Source organism: Aotus nancymaae, unplaced genomic scaffold (assembly GCF_030222135.1).
Source record: "Aotus nancymaae isolate 86718 unplaced genomic scaffold, 86718_ANA_hifiasm-v0.15.2.pri h1tg000032l_0, whole genome shotgun sequence".
Taxonomy (NCBI): domain Eukaryota; kingdom Metazoa; phylum Chordata; class Mammalia; order Primates; family Aotidae; genus Aotus; species Aotus nancymaae.
The window spans coordinates 978,166-999,408 of record NW_026988445.1 but is presented as its reverse complement, the minus strand read 5'-3'; the positions used below and the strand labels follow the sequence as shown (position 1 = coordinate 999,408).

Sequence of the window (21,243 nt, the reverse complement as noted above, 5' to 3'; positions counted from 1 at the left end):
GAAAGGATAAGAATTGAATAGTACAGTTAATAAATTTAGAGTATGTATGGTATGTGTGGGTATACATGTGGGGGCACAAAACTTTGTAACTGACAATGTATTCACTCTTTCAAATATTTGTAGAGCATTTATAAAAGTTAATGTAAAAGATATTTTTTCTAAAATTAATATATAAATTCAGTTTCCATCACAGTTAAAAGTTTCAATGAAGTTTTTTATGGAACTAAGCAGGCTAGTTTTAAAGCATTCTTAGAAGAACACATGTTCAGAAATAACCAAGACAAGTTTGAGGATGGAGAAGAGTAGTAGGGAGGGCACCTGCCCAGATCTCAGAACAGTGGAAAACCACAGGAATCAAACTGGTACAGTACTGGACGAAGACAGACAAATGTGTGGGCTCTGCTAGGGCCAGGAGCAGACACAGATATTGGTTCTATATTGAATTTAGTATAGGATAAAGGAGGAAGGGGAAGAGGCTTTAAAACCTGTCTCTATCCATTGTTTGGGAAGTAGCAGTTAAATCCCTATTTCATACCATATTCAGAGCTTAAAGCCAGGTAGTTTCTAGAAAAGGTTAAAAAGTGCTATAAAGAAAGAGAGAAGAATATTGATAGAATTTTGGCTTTCCTCAGCAAGCAAAACCCAAAGCCATAAAGAAAAGGATTTATAGGTTTCACTACATTAAAGTTTCCATATGACAAATGACACTGGCAACAAAGTTAAAAGAAAAATGACAGACTGGAAGAAAAGATTTGCACACATAACAAATGGAAGTGAACATCCTCGCTAAATTAAGAGCTTCCATAACTCAACCAATGAGAAAAGTGGACAGAGGATGAGCTGCATTCAGCTCTGGTGCAGGGAAGACTCCCCAGGAATGAGCATGCATCCCAGCCTGCACCTGCTCTCACCTGAACACGAGGGTCTGGCCAGTAGTCCCTTTGGAGACCACTGGGCGAGGAGCTATGGGCTTTCCAGTCAGTGCTTCTGCCCTCAGACCTAGAGGCCTCTGTGTGCTCTCACAGGACTGAGATTCTGTCTTTTGTTTCTCTGCAGAAATCTGCCCTGATTGTCCAGGGGCCCCGGGAAGTGAAAAAGCGGGAGCTGGTCTTCCTCCAGTTCCGCCTGAACAAGAGTAGTGAGGACTTCAGCGCCATTGACTACCTCCTCTTCTCTTCTTTCCAGGAGTTCCTGCAAAGGTGGCCTTTTAGAGTTCACAGTAGGCTTGTTGTCTGCTTTTTATCTCATTTCAGCCTTGCACATCTCTGGGCTAGAGACGGAGGGGTAAGGGCAGGGAAGGGAAGGGGAATTCCCAGATGACCCATTGGCCCAGGAAGAGACCTCATGAGCTCGACCAGTCCACTCAACATCTTACCACAAAGTTAAGCAAGTCTGGTGTGGAGGAGCACGCTGGCTCTCCATGTACTTAGTGCTGGCTGGTTCTGGAGAGATCATATGGTCTGGCCCGTTGCCTGGGGCTGCTGAAGAGTAAGGGAAGCTGCCATTGATTTGTAAGCCCCCATGAGGGCAAGTTCTTGTCTCATTCCTTGGTTTCTCCGCAGCGTGCACGGGAACTATGTCTTGCCCTTAGCGAGGGCTCAGTGTGTGTTTGCTTGAAAAAAATACAGTTGGCCCTTGAACAACTTGGGGTTTGGAGTTACCAAACTTAACCACTCTTGCCTGTCCAGTCAAAAATTTGTGTATAACTTTTGATTCTCCCAAAACTTAACTACTAACAGCCTACTATTGACAGAAGCCTTGCCAATAACATAAACAACACATATTTTGTGTGTTATATGTATCATAAACTGTATTCTTATGATAAACTAGAGAAAAGAAAATGTTATTAAGAAAATCATAAGGAAGAGAAAATATACTTACTATTCATTAAGTGGAAGTGATCATTGTAAAGGCCTTCATCCTCATCGCCTTCATGTTGAGTAGGCTGAGGAGGAGGGTGTTGGTCTTGCTGCCTTAGGAGTAGCAGAGGCGGAAGAAAATCTGTTTGTAAGTGGACCCGCCCAGTTCAAACCTGTGTTGTTCAAGCATTTACTGCATCTCTAGGATGAGGATGTAAGCTCTGCCACCTCTCTTAGTCTTTAATTTACAGTGATGAATGTCCACTGACTATCAGGAAGTTCCTGTCTGCTCCATACACACTGCTTTGGGGTCACACCGTGGAGCCTAGAGGGCAGGAGCATGTTCTTCACGTGCCTGAGCTGAGAGGGACTTAGTTCCTACCAGGTCCTGCTGAGCCCAGAGGCTCCATTCAGAGCAAGCAGGGAGGCTGCTCCCCAGTTGCACATGCAGCAAGCTTTCTCCATTCCACACCACCACTTCTTTGTTCTTCCACCCCAGAGCCTGGAGCCTCTGCCTTAGCATCTTCCACCCTTTCTACCACCTATAATTCCCTCTCCCTTGTCTTCCTTCCTCCTGGAAGACTTTCCCTGGGATCTAGACCCCACTCCACGCTCCTTTCGTGAGCTTCCTCAGTACACTGCTGCAGTTTTTACTTGTTTTTATGTTTGCTTTGACTTTGCTGCATCTACACTGTCTTGGGGCTGACGTTATAGGTGTCCCACCTGGCTGAGCGCTCCCCAAGGAACCCTATTCCCCTCTTTGGGCCTTCCAGAGGGAACTGATGGGCCAGTGAGGGCTTCCCCAGGCTCTGCTCAAGTTCAGAGTTCTCTGAGGAGCCGTGAGCGCCGTGTTCTGGGGAGCGTCTGCCAACTTCATTGCCAACAGTTTTGGTAGCAGTTGATAGGAATGATGGGAAGACAGAGGAGGATTTCTCCCATTGGGAGCTTCAGGGATCATGTTCCTGCCTTGAGGCCAGTGACAAGTCCCCCTCCATTTGGAAACCAAATGGAGAGAAAACCGGGATGGCCCTTGCTTTTGTTGGTGACTGACAAACAGCCCTATTGAGGCAGACACAATTTGGAGAGGAGGCAGGGAGTGGGCAGCATCCTGGTTGTCCCAGCAAAGAAACCAGCGTGCACTGTCCTGCTGCCTGCTGCCAAAGCTGGATTGACCTGGATCTTCCTTCTTCTTTCCTTCCTCCAAGCCCAAACAGGGTAGGCTTCATGCAGGCCTGTGAGAGTGCCTATTCCAGCTGGAAGTTCTCTGGGGGCTTCCGCACCTGGGTCAAGATGTCACTGGTGAAGACCAAGGAGGAGGATGGGCGGGAAGCAGTGGAGTTCCGGCAGGAGGTAGGTGGCTCTGGGTTTGCTCAAAACTGCTGGTGACTTTTCCACGTTCGAGTCTGAAGTGGAGGGAAGCTTTGCAGAGAAGGGTCCTTTGAGCAGGGCCTTGAGGGTGATTAGGCATTGGCTGGGATGAGAAGGGACCCCCATGGAGGGCTTCTTATGCCATGCCAGGGAGTCTGTTCTGCAGGCAGCGCACATACCGGCCAGTCTTCACAGAATGCATGTGTGGGGCAGAGATCACTGCGGCTTGCAGTGAGGTCAGTAACTCACCCAGCCATGTCTGATGTCCTGCATCTGGCAGCACTGTGAGAGGCTGGCAGTGGCATAGCAGATTGATTATTTGCAGGGAAGTGAGAGTAAGACACAGTGGTCCCAAGTGTGCATGTTGATCCTTTTCCTAAGATCCTCTTCAGCTCTCACGGGCATCATAGCAAGAGATATCAGGCATATCTTCTGGCCTCTAGGCCAGTGGGCTAAAAACTTTTTGATCAGATTTCCCGTGAGTAAAAACTTTTTGAGCATATACTCCATATACATATAACTTTGCAGGTGATCAGTGTGTAAGTGGACCCGCCCACTTCAAACTTGTGTTGTTCAAGGGTCTACTGCATCTCTAGTATGAGGATACTCTAGTATGAGGATACATCTCTAGAACACACTATTATTGTTCTAATGTTATATACATTTTAACATTCAAAAATAGAAATGTTAAAAGGATGAGATAAAAATAAATACTAAAAAAAGCTAGTCTTTTCCTCCTGCATCCCAGTGGCTCATGATGTGCATTTCAAGCAGAAGGACACACTCCAGCCAACCAGGCCATCACTGGCCAGAAGTTAGGCAGGAGGGGACTGTGTTGGGTTAGTCTTAAACAGGGCCCTTTCATGAGTCCTAGCTCCTCAGTCTGGATACTTGGAAGAGGATCAAAGCCAGTTTTCTTCAAGGAAGTGAAGCTATTTTTTCTGCTTTGGGAAGTGACAACCCCCTCTGGTGATTGGACCTTAAAATATTCCTATTTTGTAAGATAACTGTCATCTCCAAGATTTTTATTTCCAAATTTGCTCCAAGATTCAAGTCCTTATTCAAGTCTTATCTGTCTTATCTGGCCTTTTCTGTCTTACCTGATTCAGGTCTTATCTGGCCCCACAACAGCTCTGAGAAAGGAGACTGTGTTCATTTACCTTACAATTAAGTGCAACCCCATCTACCCTGGCTCTCCTGGTAGCTCCCACTGTGACCCAAAACCAAAGGTTGAAAACCCTTGGGAACCTATACATTTAAGAAATTTTGGCCGGGCGCGGTGGCTCAAGCCTGTAATCCCAGCACTTTGGGAGGCCGAGGCGGGTGGATCACAAGGTCAAGAGATCGAGACCATCCTGGTCAACATGGTGAAACCCCGTCTCTACTAATACAAAAAATTAGCTGGGCACGGTGGCGCGTGCCTGTAATCCCAGCTACTCAGGAGGCTGAGGCAGGAGAATTGCCTGAACCCAGGAGGCGGAGATTGCGGTGAGCCGAGATCGCGCCATTGCGTTCCAGCCTGGGTATCAAGAGCAAAACTCCGTCTCAAAAAAAAAAAAAGAAATTTTAATGCCTTTTATTACTGTCTACATTGGAAGTCTTGATGGTGTTATGGGCGCTTTTGAACAAAACTAAAAATGTGTTTTTAAATCACATTTTAGAGTTTAGAATGCTCTCACATAGGTATTTCCCCATACTGTAGTGACATAGGCATTTTGTTCCATTTTGCGGGTGGCAAAGCTGAGGCTCAGCTCTGATGATGGATACGAGTCTCTGGGTGGAGCTGGTTTCTGCCTCTGTAACCTGTCTGCTCTCCATTACACCACACAGCCTCTTTAGTAATTGACAACCAGATCTCACCAAGCACATCTAAGTCTTTACAGGAAATGCTCAGCTTTGTGGATCTATGCGGCTGTGCTTTGTCCCTGTAAAATTCAAGGATTGAAACAAGGGTTGAAAGTTCAAATACTTGGTTTGAAAACCAAGTATTTTGAAATTTAGAATTTTTATTGCTTTTAATTGTGAGACTTACATGGTAGTTTGAATATGGCTTATTTTTTATTTATTTATTTTTTTTGGAGGCAGAATCTTGCTCTATCTCCCAGGTTGGAGTGCAGTGGTGCGATCTTGGCTCACTGTGACCTCTGCCTCCCAGGTTCAAGTGGTTCTCCTGCCTCAGCCTCCCAAATAGCTGGGATTACAGGTGCCTACCACCACGCCCAGCTAATTTTTGTATTTTTAGTAGAGTCAGGTCTTAACCATGTTGGCCAGGCTGGTCTCGAACTCCTGACCTCAGGTGATCTGCCTGCCTTGACCTCGCAAAGTGCTGGGATTATAGGCGTGAGCCACCATGCCTGCCCTGAATATGGTTTAATTGTGAGTACAGATACCTAGTGACAAATTTCAGTGACAATCCAAAACACCTATAGTATATCACAGATCCCATTTCCCCAGAGAACCATGTAAACCAAGGTAAAGCCTTGGCTCTGCTACCAGTGTTCAGGATCTTGTATATATGAGATTTTTGCCATTTTCTCTCCAAAAGATAGTGTGAGAGAACCACAGTCTACGATCCCCTTCCTACTCTCTCACATTTCCCTGGGAACAGGTGAGGGAAGGGTGCACAGAGGTGGTAACACTGCTTTTTCTCCTCCATATCCAGACAAGTGTGGTTAACTACATTGATCAGAGGCCAGCTGCCGAAAAAAGTGCTCAGTTGTTTTTTGTGGTCTTTGAATGGAAAGATCCTTTCATCCAGAAAGTCCAAGATGTGAGTATTATTTAAGATTATGATAGCAAAACCCCCTTCCCTGAAGCATTTTGGCTCATTCTTGTAGACTGATAAGTCTACCTACCTGTCCTCATCTTTTTTCATAGCACAAATCAGTTCGTAATTTATATTTATGACATTAGTGTTATATATTCTTTGTGTTTGGTCTTGTCTTCATCACTAGACTTTCTCCGTGAAGGAGGGAAACTTTCGTTTTGCTCACCATAATTTATCTGGTATATAGCAGAGTGCTTAGTGCAGAGTAGCTGCTTAGTAGTAACGTTCATTGAATAAATTGAGTAGAAAGCATTAAGTTACTACTATACAGGTTACTGCAGTTGCACGTTGTTCTTTTTCTAAACGGTTCTCTGTAGGATAAATACCTACTACTTGTAGTAAGTCAGAGCAGAACAGCACAAATAAATAACTAGCAAAGCATTAATGCCTTATTTTTAATAAATTGATACACAATGTACCTATTTATGTGGTACATGTAATATTTTGATACATGCATACAAGGTCTAATGATCAAATCAGGGTAGTTGGGTTATCCATCATCTCAAATATTTATCATTTCCTTGCATTGAGAACATTCTTCTAGCTATTTTGAAATATATAATATGTTCTTGTTAAGTATAACTGCTCGACTGTACTATCATATCATCTAACTGTATTTTTGTACCCGTTAACCAGTTTCTGTTAATCTCCTGCTTTCCCCAACCCTTCCCTGCCTCTGGTAACCACCATTTTACTCACTACCTCCATGAGACTAATTTTTTTAATTCCCACATGAGTGTGAACATGTGATACTTGTTTTTCTGTGCCTGGCTTACTTCACTTAACATAATGTTCTCCGGTTTTGTTCATGTTGCTACAAATGACAGGATTTCATTCTTTTTATAGCTGAGTAATATTCCATTGTGTCTGTATACCACATTTTCCTTATCCATTCATCCTAAGTTGTTGATGGACACTTGAGTTGATTCCATATACTGGCTGTTGTAAATACTGCTACATTAAACATGGGAGTGCAGATATCTCTTTGATACACTGATTTCCTTTCTTTCCTCTTTTTTTTTTTTTATTTCATCTTCTTTTTTTTTGGATACACACCCAGCAATGAGATTGCTGGATCATATGGTAGTTTTTCTAGCTTTTTGAGGGAACCTCTATACTGTTTTTTCATAGTGACTTTAATAATTTACATTCCTACCAATAGTATACAAGCATTCCCCTTTCTCCATGTCTTCACCGGCATCTGTAACTGTCTTTTTGATAGTGGTCATTTTAACTGAGGGGAGGTGATACCTTATTTTGGATTTGATTTGCATTTCCCTGATTGATTAGTGTTTTTGAGCATATTTTCATATGCCTTTTGGCCATTTGAATGTCATCTTTTGGGATAAATGTCTCTTCAGAATTCTTGCCCATTTAAAATTGGATTATTTGGCTTTTTTACTATTGAGTTGTTTGAGCTCCTTATATAGTCTGGTTACTAATCCCTTGTTGGATGCATAGTTTGCAAATAATTTCTCCCATTCTGTAGGTTGTCTCTTAACTTTGTTGTTTCCTTTGCTGAACTGAAGCTTTTTAGATTAATGTAATCCTGTTTTCTGTTTTTGCCTTTGTTGCCTGTGCTTTTGAGGTCTTACCAAAAAGATCTTGGTCCAAACCAATGTCCTAAAGCATTAACCTAGTGTTTGCTTCTAGTTTTATAATTTCAAGTCTTAGATTTAAGTCTTTAATCCATTTTGACTGGACTTTTCTAGATAGTGAGAGATAGGGTCTAGTTTCATTCTTCTGCGTATGGATATCCAATTCTCCCAGCACCATTTATTGAAGAGACTCTGCTTTCTCAATTGTATTTTCTTGGTGTCTTTGTCAAAAATGAGTTGGTTGCATATACATAGATTTATTTCTGGATTCTCTGTTCTGTTCCATTGGTCTGTGTGTCTGTTTTTATGCCAATACCATGCTACTTTGTTTACTATAACTTTATAGAATATTTTGAAGTCAGGTAGTGTGATGCCTTCAGCTTTGTTCTTCTTGCCCAGGATTGGTTTGGCTATTTAGTGTTTTTTTGTGGTTCCATACAGAATTTAGGACTTTTTTTCTACTTCTGTAAAGAATGTCATTGGTATTTTATAGGACTTGCATTCAGTCTGTAGATTGCTTTGGGTAGTGTGGACATTTCAACAATGCTAGTTCTTCCAATCCATGAACATGGGCTATTTATCCATTTTTTGTGTCTTCAATTTTTTCATCTGTATTTTACAGTTTTCATCATAGAGATCTTTTATATAAAATTTATATAAAATTTTATATTTTTTATAGCTATTGTAAATGGGATCGCTCCTTTATTATTCATTTTATTCTTGCATTGCTGTAACTTTATTTTAGATTGTTCACAGTTAGCATATAGAAATACTCCTGATTTGGGGGTGTTGATTTTGTGTCCTGTGACTTTACTGAATTTATCAGTTCTACCAGTTTTTTGGTGGAGTGTTTATGTTTTTCAAAATATAAGATCACATCATTTGCAAACAAAGAAAGAGTTTGACTTCTTCTCAATTTGGATTCCCTTTATTTCTTTCTCTTGTCTAATTGCTCTGGCTAGAACTTCCAATATTATGTTGAACAAAAATGATGAAAGTAGGCATCCTTGTCTTGTTCCAGATCTTAGAAGAAAGGCTTTCAATTTTTCCCCATATGATGTTAGCTGTGGGTTTGTCATATATGACCTTTATTATTTTGAGGTATGTTCCTTCTATGCTCAGTTTGTTGAGTTGTTTGAGAGTTTTATTTATTTATTTTTTTAAAGACACAGTTTCATTCTGTTGTCCAGGCTGGAGTGCAGTGGCATGATCTCAGCTTACTACAACCTCTGCCTCCCAGGTTCAAGTGATTCTAGTGCTTCAGCCTCCCAAGTAGCTGGGATTATAGGTGCACATCACCATGCCCAGCTAAATTTTGTATGTTTAGTGGAGATGAGGTTTCACTGTGTTGGCCAGGCTCGTCTCAAACTCCTGACCTCAAGTGATCTGCTCGCCTCAGCCTCCCAAAGTGCTGGAATTACAGTCATGAGCCACCACACCCAGCCCATTAAGAGTTTTTATCATGACAGTATGTTGAATTTTTTCAAATGCTTTTTTACCATCTATTAAAATGATTACATGCTTTTTGTTCTCGATTCTGTTAATAAGATGTATTATGTTTATCGGTTTACATATGTTGAATCATCCTTGCATCTCTGGGATGAATCCCACTTGATAATGGTGAATGATCTTTTTAATGTATTACTAAATTTGGTTTGCTGTTATTTTGTTGAGGACTTTTGCATCTATGTTGATCAGGGATATTGGTCTGTAGTTTTCATTTTTTATTGTGTCTTTGTCTTGTTTTAGTATCAGGGTAATGCTGGCCTTGCAGAACAAGTTTGGAAATATTCTTCAATTTTTTGGAATAGTTTGAGTAGAATTGCTGTTAGTTTTTTTAAATGTTTGATAAAATTTAGCAATGAAGCCATCAGGTGCTGGGCTTTTCTTTGATGGAAGACGTTTTATTACTGCTTCTATCTTGTTACTCATTTTGGTCTGTTCAGGTTTTCTATTTCTTCATGGTTCAATCTTGGTAGACTATGTATCCAGGAATTTTTCCACTTTTAGGTTTTCCTTTATTGGCATATAGTTGTTCATAAGTCTCTAACGATCCTTTGTATTACCATGGCATCAATTGTAATGTCTTTTTTTTTTTTTTTTTGGTCTGATTTTATTTATTTGGGTCTTCATTCTGTTTTTCTTAGTCTGGCTGAAGGTTTATTGATTTTGTTTATCTTTTCAAACAACTAACTTTTCATTTGAGTTTCAGTTTCATTTATTTCTTTTGATCATTATTCTGATAAATTTGGGTTTGGTTTGTCCTTTTCTAGTTCTTTGAGGTGATCATTAGCTTATTTGAAATCACTACCTTTTTTGATGTAGGCATTTATTATAAACTTCCCTTTTAGTACTGCTTTTGCTGATCTCATAGGCTTATATTTTTTCCATTTTCATTTGTTCAATAAATTTTAAAATTTCCTTCTTAATTTCTTCATTGACCTTTGGTCACTAAGGAGCATCATGTTTAATTTCCATGTATTTGTACAGTTTCCAAAATTCCTCATTATTGATTTCTACTTTTATTTCATTGTGGTCAGACAAGATACTTGATATGATTTTGATTTTTCTGAATTAGTTGAGACTTGTTTTGTGGCCCAACATATGATCTTCCCTGGAGAATGTTCCATGTGCTGATGAGAAAAATATGTATTTTGTAGCAGTTGTATGAAATGTTCTGTAAATGTCAGTTAAGTCCATTTGGTCTAGAGTATAGTTTAATTCCAATGTTTGTTTGTTGATTTTCTGTCTAGATAATCTGTCCATTGCTATAATTGGGACACTGATGTCCCCTACTATTATTGATTGCAGTCTGTCTCTCCCTTTAGATTTATTAATATTGGCTTTATGTATTTGGTTGCTCTGATGATGTTGAGTGCATATATATTTATGGTTGTTATATCTTCTTGTTGAATTGACTCCTTTATAATAATTATCTTTGTCCCTTTTTCCAGCTTTTGACTTGAAGTCTATTCTATCTGCTGTAGGTATAGTTACACCTGTTTTTTGTTGTTTTTTTTAAACGTTTGTGTAGGATGTCTTTTTCTATCCCTTCACTTTTTTTTTTTTCCCCCTGAGATGGAGTCTTGCTCTCTCGCCCAGGCTGGAGTGCAGTGGCACGATCTTGACTCATTGCAACCTCCACCTCCCAGGTTCAAGCAATTCTTCTGCCTCAGCCTCTTGACTGGTGGGATTACAGGCATATGCCACCACATCTGGCTTATTTTTGTATTTTTAGTAGAGAAGGGGTTTTGCCATGTTGGCGAGGCTGGTCTCAAACTCCTGATCTCAGGTGATCCACCCACCTTGGCCTCCCAAAGTGCTGGGATTATAGGTGTGAGCTACTGTGCCTGGCCTATCTCTTCACTTTCAATCTGTGTGTCTTTATAGGTGAAGTATATGCTGTCTGGCAGCATACAGTTGGGTCTGGTTTTTAAATAAATTCAGCCACTATGTCTTTTAGTTGAATTTGGTCGATTTACAGTCAATATTATTATTGATAGAGAAGGACTTACTACTGCTATTTTGTTTTCTGTTTTCTGGTTTTGTAACTTCATTCTTCTTATTGTCTTTGTGGATAAATGATTGTTTCTTTAAATTCCTTGCTTTTTATTTTTAATTCCTTCCATTATAGGTCTTTGCTTTATGGTTGCCATAAGGCTTATAAAAAACACCTTGCAATTAAAACAAGTTATTTTAAACTGAGGACAACTTAACTTTGATCACAAAGAAATAAAGAAAAAATTTTTAAAACTACACTTCAGCCTGGGCACGGTGGCTCATGCCTGTAATCCCAGCACTTTGGGAGGCCTAGGTGGGTGGATCACAAGGTCAGGAGATCAAGACCAGCTGGGCCAACTTGGTGAAACCCCATCTCTACTAAAAATACAAAAAAATTAGCTGGGCGTGGTGGTGCACACCTGTAGTCCCAGCTAATCAGGAGGCTGAGGCAGGAGAATTGCTTGAACCCAGGAGGCGGAGGTTGCAGTGAGCCGAGATCACACCACTGCACTACAGCCTGGGCAACAGTGGGATACTCTGTCTCAAAAAAAGGGAAAAAAACTACATTTAAACTCTATTTTGACTTTTTATTATATCTATTTATATTTTTATATTGCCTGTCTCTTAACAGATTGTTGCAGTTATTATTTTTGATCCATCTTTTAGTCTTCATACTAAAGATATGGTTTATATACCCCAGTTACAGGATTCTGATTTGTCTGTGTACTTAACTTTTACCAGTGAGTTTTATACCTTCAGATGATTTCTTGTTGCATGTTAGTGTCCTTTTATTTCAGATTGAAGAACTGCCTTTAGATTTTCTCATAAGAGTTCTAGTGGTGATTAATTTCCTCAGATTTTGTCTGGGAAAGTATTTCTACTTCATGTTTGAATGATTCAGTAGCTTTGCTGGGTACAGTATTCTCGGTTGGCAGTATTTTTTTCTTCCCGCTTCAGCACTTTGAATATGTCATCCCACTTCTTCCTGACATGTAAGGTTTCCATTGAGAAATCTGCTGCCAGATGTATCAGAGCTCCTTTATCTTGTCTGCTGCTTTTCTTTTACTGCTTTTAGGATCCTTTCTTTGCTCTGGCCTTTGAGAGTTTGATTATTATATACTTTAGTGTAGTCTTATTTGGGTTGAATCTACTTGGTATTCTTTGACCTTCATGTACCTGGAATATTCATATCCTTCTCTAGACCCTCTTGTACCTGGATATTCATATCTTTCTCTAGCTTTGGAAACTTCTCTGCTATTATTTCTTTGACTAAACTTTTTACCCCTATCTCTTTCTCTACTCCCTTTTTTAAGACCGTTGACTCTTGATTTGCCCTTTTGAGGCTATTTTCTAGACCTTGTGAATGTTCTTCGTTCTTTTCATTTTTTTTCATTTGTGTATTTTCAAATAACTTGCCTTTAAGCTCACTAATTCTTTCTTCTGCTTGATCAGTTCTGTGTTTGAGACACTGATGCATTTTTCAGTTTGTTAATTGTACTTTTCAGCTCTAGGATTTCTATTTGAATTTTTAAAAATTATTTTAATTTGTTGCATTTCTCTGATAAATTTCTGAATTGAGTCTTTGTGTTTCATTGAAGTTCCTGGAGTTTCCTCAGGACAGCTTTTTTAATTCCCTGAGCAGTCACACATCTCTGTCTCTTCCAGATTGGTCACTGGCACCTTATTTAGTCTTTTGATGAGGTCATATTTCTCTGAATTTTTCTAGTGTTCATGGGCATTGATGACTTAGGTATTTATTTCAGTCTTCACAGTCTGCCCTTGTGTATACCCATCTGTTTCAGAGGGTTTTCTACAAAATGAAAAGGGACTGATTATGAGTTCCCTAAGTGTGTGGTCACTGCAGCTGTTGCAGCACTAGAGGGCAGTCTAAGCCAAGTTACACTGTGACTATCTTGCAGACTTCTAGATACCCAGTCTGATGTATGTGGGGAGGATGAGAGAGAATACCTGGGGGTTCCCAGGCAAAGTCCCTTGCTTCCTTTGATCTCTTTCCCTCAAGGGGAAGGAGTTTCTCTCTGCTCTGAGCTGCCTGGAGTTAGGGAGGGGTAAGGCCGGTACTCCCATGGCTCCTAGACCAATGTAATACTGGGGTTTGCCTAAGGCCACTTCAGTCATCCAGTGATGAAGCTGGCTGGGGTTTGGGTCCATCCCACTAGAGTGGCAGATTGCCTCTTGGCCATGGTGGGTTTAGAAGTGCTGTTTGGGAGCAATGGCTTATAATTAGGGGATTCAGGATTCTTCCTAGTGCTGTGTTTTTTACTGTGGCAGGGCTGGTACTAGGTTCCAAGGCAAAGTCCCTCATAGTCTTCCCTCTCCTTTGCCCAAGCAGGAGTGTTTCACCATGCCGTACTGCCTGGATTTGAGGCAGCTTGTGGATCATATCTCAGACCTATAGATTCCCATACCAGTGCAGCACCAGGGCTGTGATTGCTGTGGCCTAGCTGCCATTGAAATTATCTGGGGCCCAAAGCCACTTTATTGTAAAGTGGGTCCAGACTTGGTTTCCTCCCACTGGAGTGACAGATGTCGCTCTGATCTGGGGTGGGCCTGATACTCTTTTCACGGGCTCTAGCCTGGAATCAGGACCTCGGAATTCTGCCTGGTGCTGTGTGCCCCTGTGGAATTCCGATGCAAAGTCCTAGACTCACTTCCCTCTCCCAAGCTCACAGGTTGTCTCTGCTGCGCTGCCTAGGGTTGGGGAAGGGGTGTGTAGGAAATGTGAGACGCTCCTTTCTATCTTCTTCAGTGTGTCTTTTCCTGTTACTATACTAAGACAGATACTGTGATCTCTCACCTGATTTTTTGGCTCTTATTTAGATACTTTTTTATATGGATAGTTCAATTTGGTGTTTCTGCAGAGAACTATGGCTAGAGGGTTCTCTTTAGCCATCTCTGGCTCCACATCCTCTAATGTCAAATTCTGACTCATGATCTTGGAAGGGCAGGAATAATTGGACAGCTTTGCTAAAGGAGCATTCATGACACACTGTCCACCAGAGCCAGGCCCAAATCTAGTATTAACTGGCATTCAGGTCATCACAATATGTCCTGATGTGATCATGGCTTATGGAAAACAGTTTCATAGCTGAGACCCAAACATGTTAGTTTCCAGCCCCAGGCGGGGATTCTGTGATATGGTTGTGTTTGTTCCACTATCACCCACTAACTGCCACTATTATGGATTGGCAAGGCTGTGTATGCAGAGGGATGTGCAGAGACTTACTGAATCAAGACTAGGGAAATGAGCTTGCAGCTTGTTGTGTAAATGTGTGATGAACCATTTTTTAACCTTCTATATTCAGTATGAGGTACCTACTATGGGCCAACTGGAGCCCAGTACCTGAGGCATGCTTTACTCAGCTTCACAACAGTCCTATAAACACTGGTAGTGTCACCATTTTGCATATGTGAACACTGAAGAGCATACTAAGGTCACCCTGCTAAATTGAGCTTATAAGTATTTTATTTGGGAGACCAAGGTGGGTGGATCACAAGGTCAAGAGATCAAGACCATGATGGCCAACATGATGAAACCCCATCCCTACTAAAAATACAAAAAATTAGCTGGGTGTGGTGGTGTGCGGCCTGTAGTCCCAGCTACTCGGGAGACTGAAGCAGGAGAATCGCTTGAACCCAGGAGGTAGAGGTTGCAGTGAGCTGAGATGGCACCATTGTACTCTAGCCTAGGGACAGAGCAAGACTCTGTCAAAAAAAAAAAAAAAAGCATTTTATTTTTACCAGATAGTGGTAGAAGTCAGAAACCAAAGATAAGACCTCTGCCTTAAAGAGTTTAACATTTAGTGAGAGAACAATCCTCTTGCTTTAAATTATTGATTCCAGACTAGTTTAAATGATAGGATAGGAGTTCATAGGATAAATAGCTCTGCTGAAATCCAGCAAGGGTTTTAGCTTAGTGTTTAGGGAAAGCTCTGAGACTTTGAAGGATGAGTAAATCTAGACAGGAGGAAAGCATCACAGATGGGGAATAGGAGTAAAGGCCTGGAGGCAGGAATCCTCCTCTCAGTTTGGAAGGAAAGATAGCCATTGGACTAGAAACAAGGAAATACTTGAAACTAAGGTAACCATGAGATGGGAACAAGAGGAGCTGACCTTCTAATGGATTGAGTATAGTTGTGGGGAAATTTGTCTCAAATCAAGGTCACATATGGTTGGATTAGGCCACAAAATTAAATATTGCATATCTTATTTGTGCAGAGCTTTTTTGAAAAACAGCTTTCTTTCAGAATCACTTTATCATAGGGAGGGGATAGTATTTTTCTCCTCAAACTGAGCTATAGACATTAAAAGTATAGTCTGAATGAAGTATAGAGTTCTCACAGTTTCAGAACGTGAGTAATTTTCTTACAGTCCTAATAATTTGGGAAGGGCTCTTGACAATAACACTGTAACTTAAGAATCAAGACTGAAGCAAACCAATAATTCTATGTTTGTTTCTGTTTGCCTCACAGATAATCACTGCCAATCCTTGGAACACAATTGCTCTTCTCTGTGGGGCCTTCTTGGCATTATTTAAAGCAGCAGAGTTTGCCAAACTGAGTATAAAATGGATGATCAAAATTAGAAAGAGATACCTTAAAAGAAGAGGTCAGGCAACAAACCACATAAGCTGAAGTCACCTTGTAATGTTTACAGAACTGCCCACATCAATGGGAGTTGTCATCACTTCCACTTTATAAACTGAGCTATCAACAATCCTGTACTCACTTGAAGAAATGGAGCCTTGCTTGGAGGAACAACATGTCAAACTGGAACTTCTAACCTGGCCCCCAAAGAGACTGTGTAGAGCCTAATAGAAAAGACCTAATGGATAACCTGAAAGTTAGTTAAAATTTAAATTATTAATGAACTTTTTAAAGAGCTGGCCAATGACTTTTGAATAGAGTTTGTGGAAGATGCCTTTCTTCCTGTTTGGTTCATTGTATTTTATTAGGTTAAGCTCTAATAGGATAATGAAGGCTCTACTTTTCACCTTTTAAAAGTGGACAGAAGAGTGTGATTTTCTTTTTCCAAAAATCCTGACTATCAAGATGTGCAGGTCATGCTTTGGAGCATATGCACTGTACGCAAAGGCAAAAGCCTGTAACTCTGGCATCATCTGCCATTGATGTCCAGCCTCTGATATGCTCTTTGATTTGTTAAAGGTTAAATGAGACTTTAAACTACTTGAAACTAGTAATTAAGTTTCTTAATGGACTGACTAGCCACCTACTTGTCTGGCTAGAATGTTTGTTGATGTATGAGTTTAGATTAACGTTCAAAAACACTAGGACAGATGTACATAGTAGGTGCCTACTTAGCGTATTTTGATGATTTCATTAACAGGTAAATAAAAGGTTAATACAAAAGGAATGAGTGTGACAGTATGAATATCTACTAAATCATCAGGCACCAATACTCTCATTTGGTGACTTCCAAAAACAAAAAGCTAGTGTGAGTCTGGACTCCCAAGATGGATGGATCTGACTCTCAAGGTATGTTCTAACTGCTTCCAGGGAAGGGTTTATTGGGCATGGCAACTGATGGCAGGTGTCCAGGAAGAGTGACCTGGTGCCCTCTGAGTAAGCTTGGTTAACTCTTTACTGTGTTTACAAAACCACCCATCATCTGAGGAAGGGGCACACACAGTATGACTCTGAAAGCTTTTAGCCTAGCCTTTGACAGGGATGAGTATGCATTTTTAAAAAAGTCTAGATTATTTTTTACATTAAGATTCTAAAAATTGTTTCCAGAGTTTTAAATTGTTTATGTACCTGTTATCTCAAAGATGACTTGGTAGCATTTTCTAAATTTTGTAATCTGGCTTCTGATAATCCAAAGGGAATAACTCAAATGTATGAATAGACATTTTAAATTGTCTTGCATCCAGGAAGAAACTTTTTTGGTTGAATGATTACTAGTGAACTGTGTAAAGAAATATTCCCTGCCACTTTTCTGCTCAACAGAGGCATGAGAATTCGGGTTTTAGCCTAGGTCTCTTTATAAAATCTTATTTTAGCAGGGCAAATGCAAAGCCAGGCATAAAAGCTTACATTAACAGTACTGACAAAAAGGGAGCCGTGTTTTTTTAAAGCATGTCTAACAGTGTTATGTCACTTTTTTTTTTTTTGAGACAGTGTCATTCACTCTGTCGCCCAAGCTGGAGTGCAGTGGTGCGATCTCAGCTCACTGCAACCTCTGCCTCCTGGGTTCAAGTGTTCTCCTGCCTCAGCCTCCCGAGAAGCTGGGATTACAGGCACGTGCCACCACGTCTGGCTAATTTTTGTATTTTTAGTAGAGATGGGGTTTTACCACATTGTCCAAGCTGGTCTCCAACTCCTGAGCTCAAGTAATCCACCTGCCTCAGCCTCCCAAAGTGCTGGGATTACAAGCATGAGCCACTGTGCCTGGCCAATGACTTTAATATTACTTAAATATCTAATAAAATTTGTTTCAATGAACATACTATATTTTCTATATTGTAGAAAGTTGAGGTCAGGTGTGGTGGGTCATGCCTGTAATCCTAGCACTTTGGGAGGCTGAGGCAGGTGGATCACCTGAGGTCAGGAGTTCAAGATCAGCCTGACCAACATGGTGAAACCCCATCTCTATTAAAAATTCAAAAATTAGCCACTGTGGTGGCACATGCCTGTAATCCCAGCTACTCGGGAGGCTGAGGCAGGAGAATTGCTTGAACCTAGGAGGCAGAGGTTGCAGTGAGCTAAGATCACACCACTGCACTCCAGCCAGGGCAATAGAGTGCGACTCCATCTCAAAAAAAAAAAAGGTGAGAGACCTACTAAATGTGCTTTCATGTAAGTACATAATTAGGAAGTGATCGATTTTTACCTTTTCAGAGAAAAAAACCTTTATTGGCTATAACCTCTCAAAATCTACTCTGGCTTCTCTTTCAGTAAAAGAAATATACCTAAACCTTCTACAGAATAGATATTTAGACCTAACCTTCACTTTCCGGAAAGGCAGGTGCTTGCCTTTTCCTTCTCTTTTGTGTAGGATCATCCTTTTAATCACCCAGCTGTGCTGTCGCCAGCTGTCAGCAATACTGGCTGGCTCTGCGTGAGTGTAGAGAATCTGGAAGGAACACCTTAACCTGATGGCCATGACAAGGTGACTCTACAATATCTATTACTTGAGAACAATAAAATAGAAGCCTTTGTACCTTTAAAAGGAAGAATTCTGGTCATCTTCCTTTTGGTACAGTGCTTTCATGATGACCTGGGAGTAGTGTGCAGACCCTATGCTAGAGTTTTTAACTGATATTAAAGAAAGCAGAAGTAAACATCAGTAGTGGATAACACTTTGTTACAGTAATGTCTGCTTTCTTTCTCTCTCTCTGGACAGAGTCTCGCTGTGTCACCCAGGCTGGAGTGCAGTGGCACAATATTGGATCACTGCAACCTCAGCCTCCTGGGTTCTAGTGATTCTCATGCCTCAGCCTCCCAAGTAGCTGGTATTACAGGCGCCAACCACCATGCCTGGCTAATTTTTGTATTTTTAGTAGAGACAGGGTTTTACCATGTTGGCCAGGCTGGTCAACTCCTGACCTCAGGTGATCCACCCGCCTCGGCCTCCCAAAGCGCTGGGATTACAGGCTGAGCCACCACGTCTGGCCAAGAATGTCTGATTTCTAACTGTGCCACAGGCTCCCTGGTCTTCATTAAAAGTGCTATTTATTATGGTTTATGAAAAACTAGCTTCAAAGTAAATCAAACCTATCCTCTAAACATACAAGGACATAAAGATGATGGAGGGATACCCTAGAACTTAGAATTTCCTACAAATATTCTGTAAAACAGGTATTTTCATAAAAGGCTAGAACACTCAACCTTGGCACACAGTCTTCCTATTTTTAAATTAGACTTCATCCCACAATTTGTCTTAAAAGTTTCTATAAATATATGTATGTATGTATATAAAAAAGGGGGGCAGGCTTCTCAGTGTATGCCTAAGCTTAGAGCTAAAAGAAGCAAAGATGACGTAAGGCAAAATACAAACATAGACTTTATTAAATGCTGCTCAATCCCCCAATGAAGATCTTTCATTACAAAACAGTTTTCCACACAACTGCAAGTTAAGAGATTGGAATGGTACTCTGATAACAAAAGATGTGAGAAATACTTGACCAAGTAAAAACATAAAGACCTCTATATAGTCAGCCTTTTCAGAGCTCTACAGAGGAAACCTACTGCATTTCCTTTAAATAAAGCCAGGCAGTGACAACTAGTGCTCTGTATCACCACACTATGGGATTCAAAAAGTCTCCATCCCTGGGTCAAGAGGGACTAGGTGAAGGGCAGGTCCTGAGGACTGGAAAGGCCCTGCCTTCAGCCTTTGAGAGGAAGAGGAGGAATGAACTGGGAGGCAAGCTAAGTAATTTACCTGACCTGCCTCTACCCATCTGTTACCACTGTGGGGAATTGCAGAGGAAGGGGGATATTCATGAGGAACAATCTAAAGAATTCTGGTTTACTTTCCCAGCTTTTATTTATATGTTGTGCTTTAAAAAGCCTGGAGATAGCCGGGCGCGGTGGCTCACGCCTGTAATCCCAGCACTTTGGGAGTCCAAGGCGGGTGGATCATGAGGTCAAGAGATCGAGACCATCCTGGTCAACATGGTGAAACCCCGTCTCTACTAAAAATACAAAAAAATTAGCTGGGCATGGTGGCGCGTGCCTGTAATCCCAGCTACTCAGGAGGCTGAGGCAGGAGAATTGCCTGAACCCAGGAGGCGGAGGTTGCGGTGAGCCGAGATCGCACCATTGCACTCCAGCCTGGGTAACAAGAGCAAAACTCCGTCTCAAAAAAAAAAAAAAAAAAGCCTGGAGATTTAAGGTTTTGCCTAAATTCCAGAGTACAGTAATATCTTTATTGAGGGAGGGGTTAGTGCAGGTAATTCCCCCCATCATATTTCTGGGTGAGACAGAGAGGGGTAAGGATGATACCTTAGTTTTATTTTAGGAAGTATTCTTTTTCCTAAGCTGTAACTAAGGTTTGCAGCAGTGTGAAAAGCACATTATAAAAGGGAAAAATATACAGAGCAGACTACCATACCTATGTGCAACACAATCAAGAATTCAAGTCATAATTCTTACCACTCCCATAATTATCTCACTCATATCATAGATGATAAAATTCATTTCTGTGAAACTTCAGAAGTGACACAATAAATCCAATGATTAGACAAAGGTTACAATACACTGTGGCCATGATACAGCACAGGGCTATGTTTAGTCCATATATTTTTCCATTTACAGTTGCCAGAAAAAAATTGGCCTTTTAATTATACTGATGAGGTTTGTTTTATAATTTTTACATATTTCAAAAAAAGCATACAAAACTGTGCCTATCTGGCAGAGGTGGAAGGATTTTTTTTTATTCGGCACTTGTATTGCTGAGAATACTGTGCATGTTGTAAGCACTATTCTGTTTTTCTAGAGCTTTCTTTAGCTTTAGCTCCTCTAATTTTTTCCATAATTCTTCACGTTCCAATTCCTTCTTTTTCTCTCTGTAGATAAATCAAAATTTTTGTGATCAGAAATTATTTCAGAACCCAAAAAGAGGTGCTGTTTGACAATTTACTGGAGAACACAGGACTCACCCACATTTCACTTAAATCCCTCTGCTAAAGCTTGAGTCCACTTACCTGGAGCACCTAAACTTCTTCCTGTCAGTCTCCTAAATGTACTGAGTCTATGCCCCTCCTGTACCAACTAGATGTTACCATTTGCTTTGTGTCCCCTACACATTATCACTACCATGACACTGTACTTTATAGTCAACAAAGTATTTATATGCTAATTTTCTCACGTAAACATCTTGCGGTTGCTGTAATTAGTCCCATCACTATTACGAAGGCTGAAAGGGCTGGCCGCTAGGTCAGTAGGAAGCACGTCCTTCACCACACCAGGCAGAAGCCACATCCTTTTGCCACTAACAGCCACATCTCTAACCACTAACCAGTTTGTATCTTACTCTCTGTCTTTTACATGTCAAATGAAAACTTTAGTTTCAGTAGTCTCTCTCTAAAACAAAATGAAAGTCAAAATATTTC

The 21,243-nt window shown here is 40.8% G+C and overlaps 2 protein-coding genes across 7 annotated transcripts in view; one reads left to right on the top strand and one right to left on the bottom strand.

The window, feature by feature from the left end:
* The window catches only part of PACC1 (proton activated chloride channel 1), a 64,113-nt gene that overhangs the window by 26,224 nt on the left and 16,646 nt on the right, over nucleotides 1-21,243 (top strand). For 3 of the 5 annotated variants that reach the window (XM_064383485.1, XM_012459610.2, XM_012459612.2), the window contains 4 exons: nucleotides 1,057-1,199; nucleotides 3,065-3,209; nucleotides 5,890-5,997; nucleotides 15,644-16,544. In XM_064383485.1, the coding sequence (XP_064239555.1) occupies nucleotides 1,057-1,199; nucleotides 3,065-3,209; nucleotides 5,890-5,997; nucleotides 15,644-15,805 (558 nt within the window). In that variant the 3' untranslated portion in view covers nucleotides 15,806-16,544. Of the gene's footprint in view, nucleotides 1-1,056; nucleotides 1,200-3,064; nucleotides 3,210-5,889; nucleotides 6,002-15,643; nucleotides 16,667-18,151; nucleotides 18,300-21,243 lie in introns of those variants that run through there. The other 2 variants (XR_010345050.1, XM_064383486.1) reach the window with 2 other exon arrangements.
* The window catches only part of PPP2R5A (protein phosphatase 2 regulatory subunit B'alpha), a 72,633-nt gene continuing 70,560 nt past the window's right edge, over nucleotides 19,171-21,243 (bottom strand). For both annotated transcript variants that reach the window (XM_012459609.2, XM_012459608.2), the window contains exon 13: nucleotides 19,171-20,697. In XM_012459609.2, coding sequence (XP_012315032.1) covers nucleotides 20,565-20,697 — 133 coding nt within the window. In that variant the 3' untranslated portion in view covers nucleotides 19,171-20,564. The remainder of the gene's footprint in view (nucleotides 20,698-21,243) is intronic.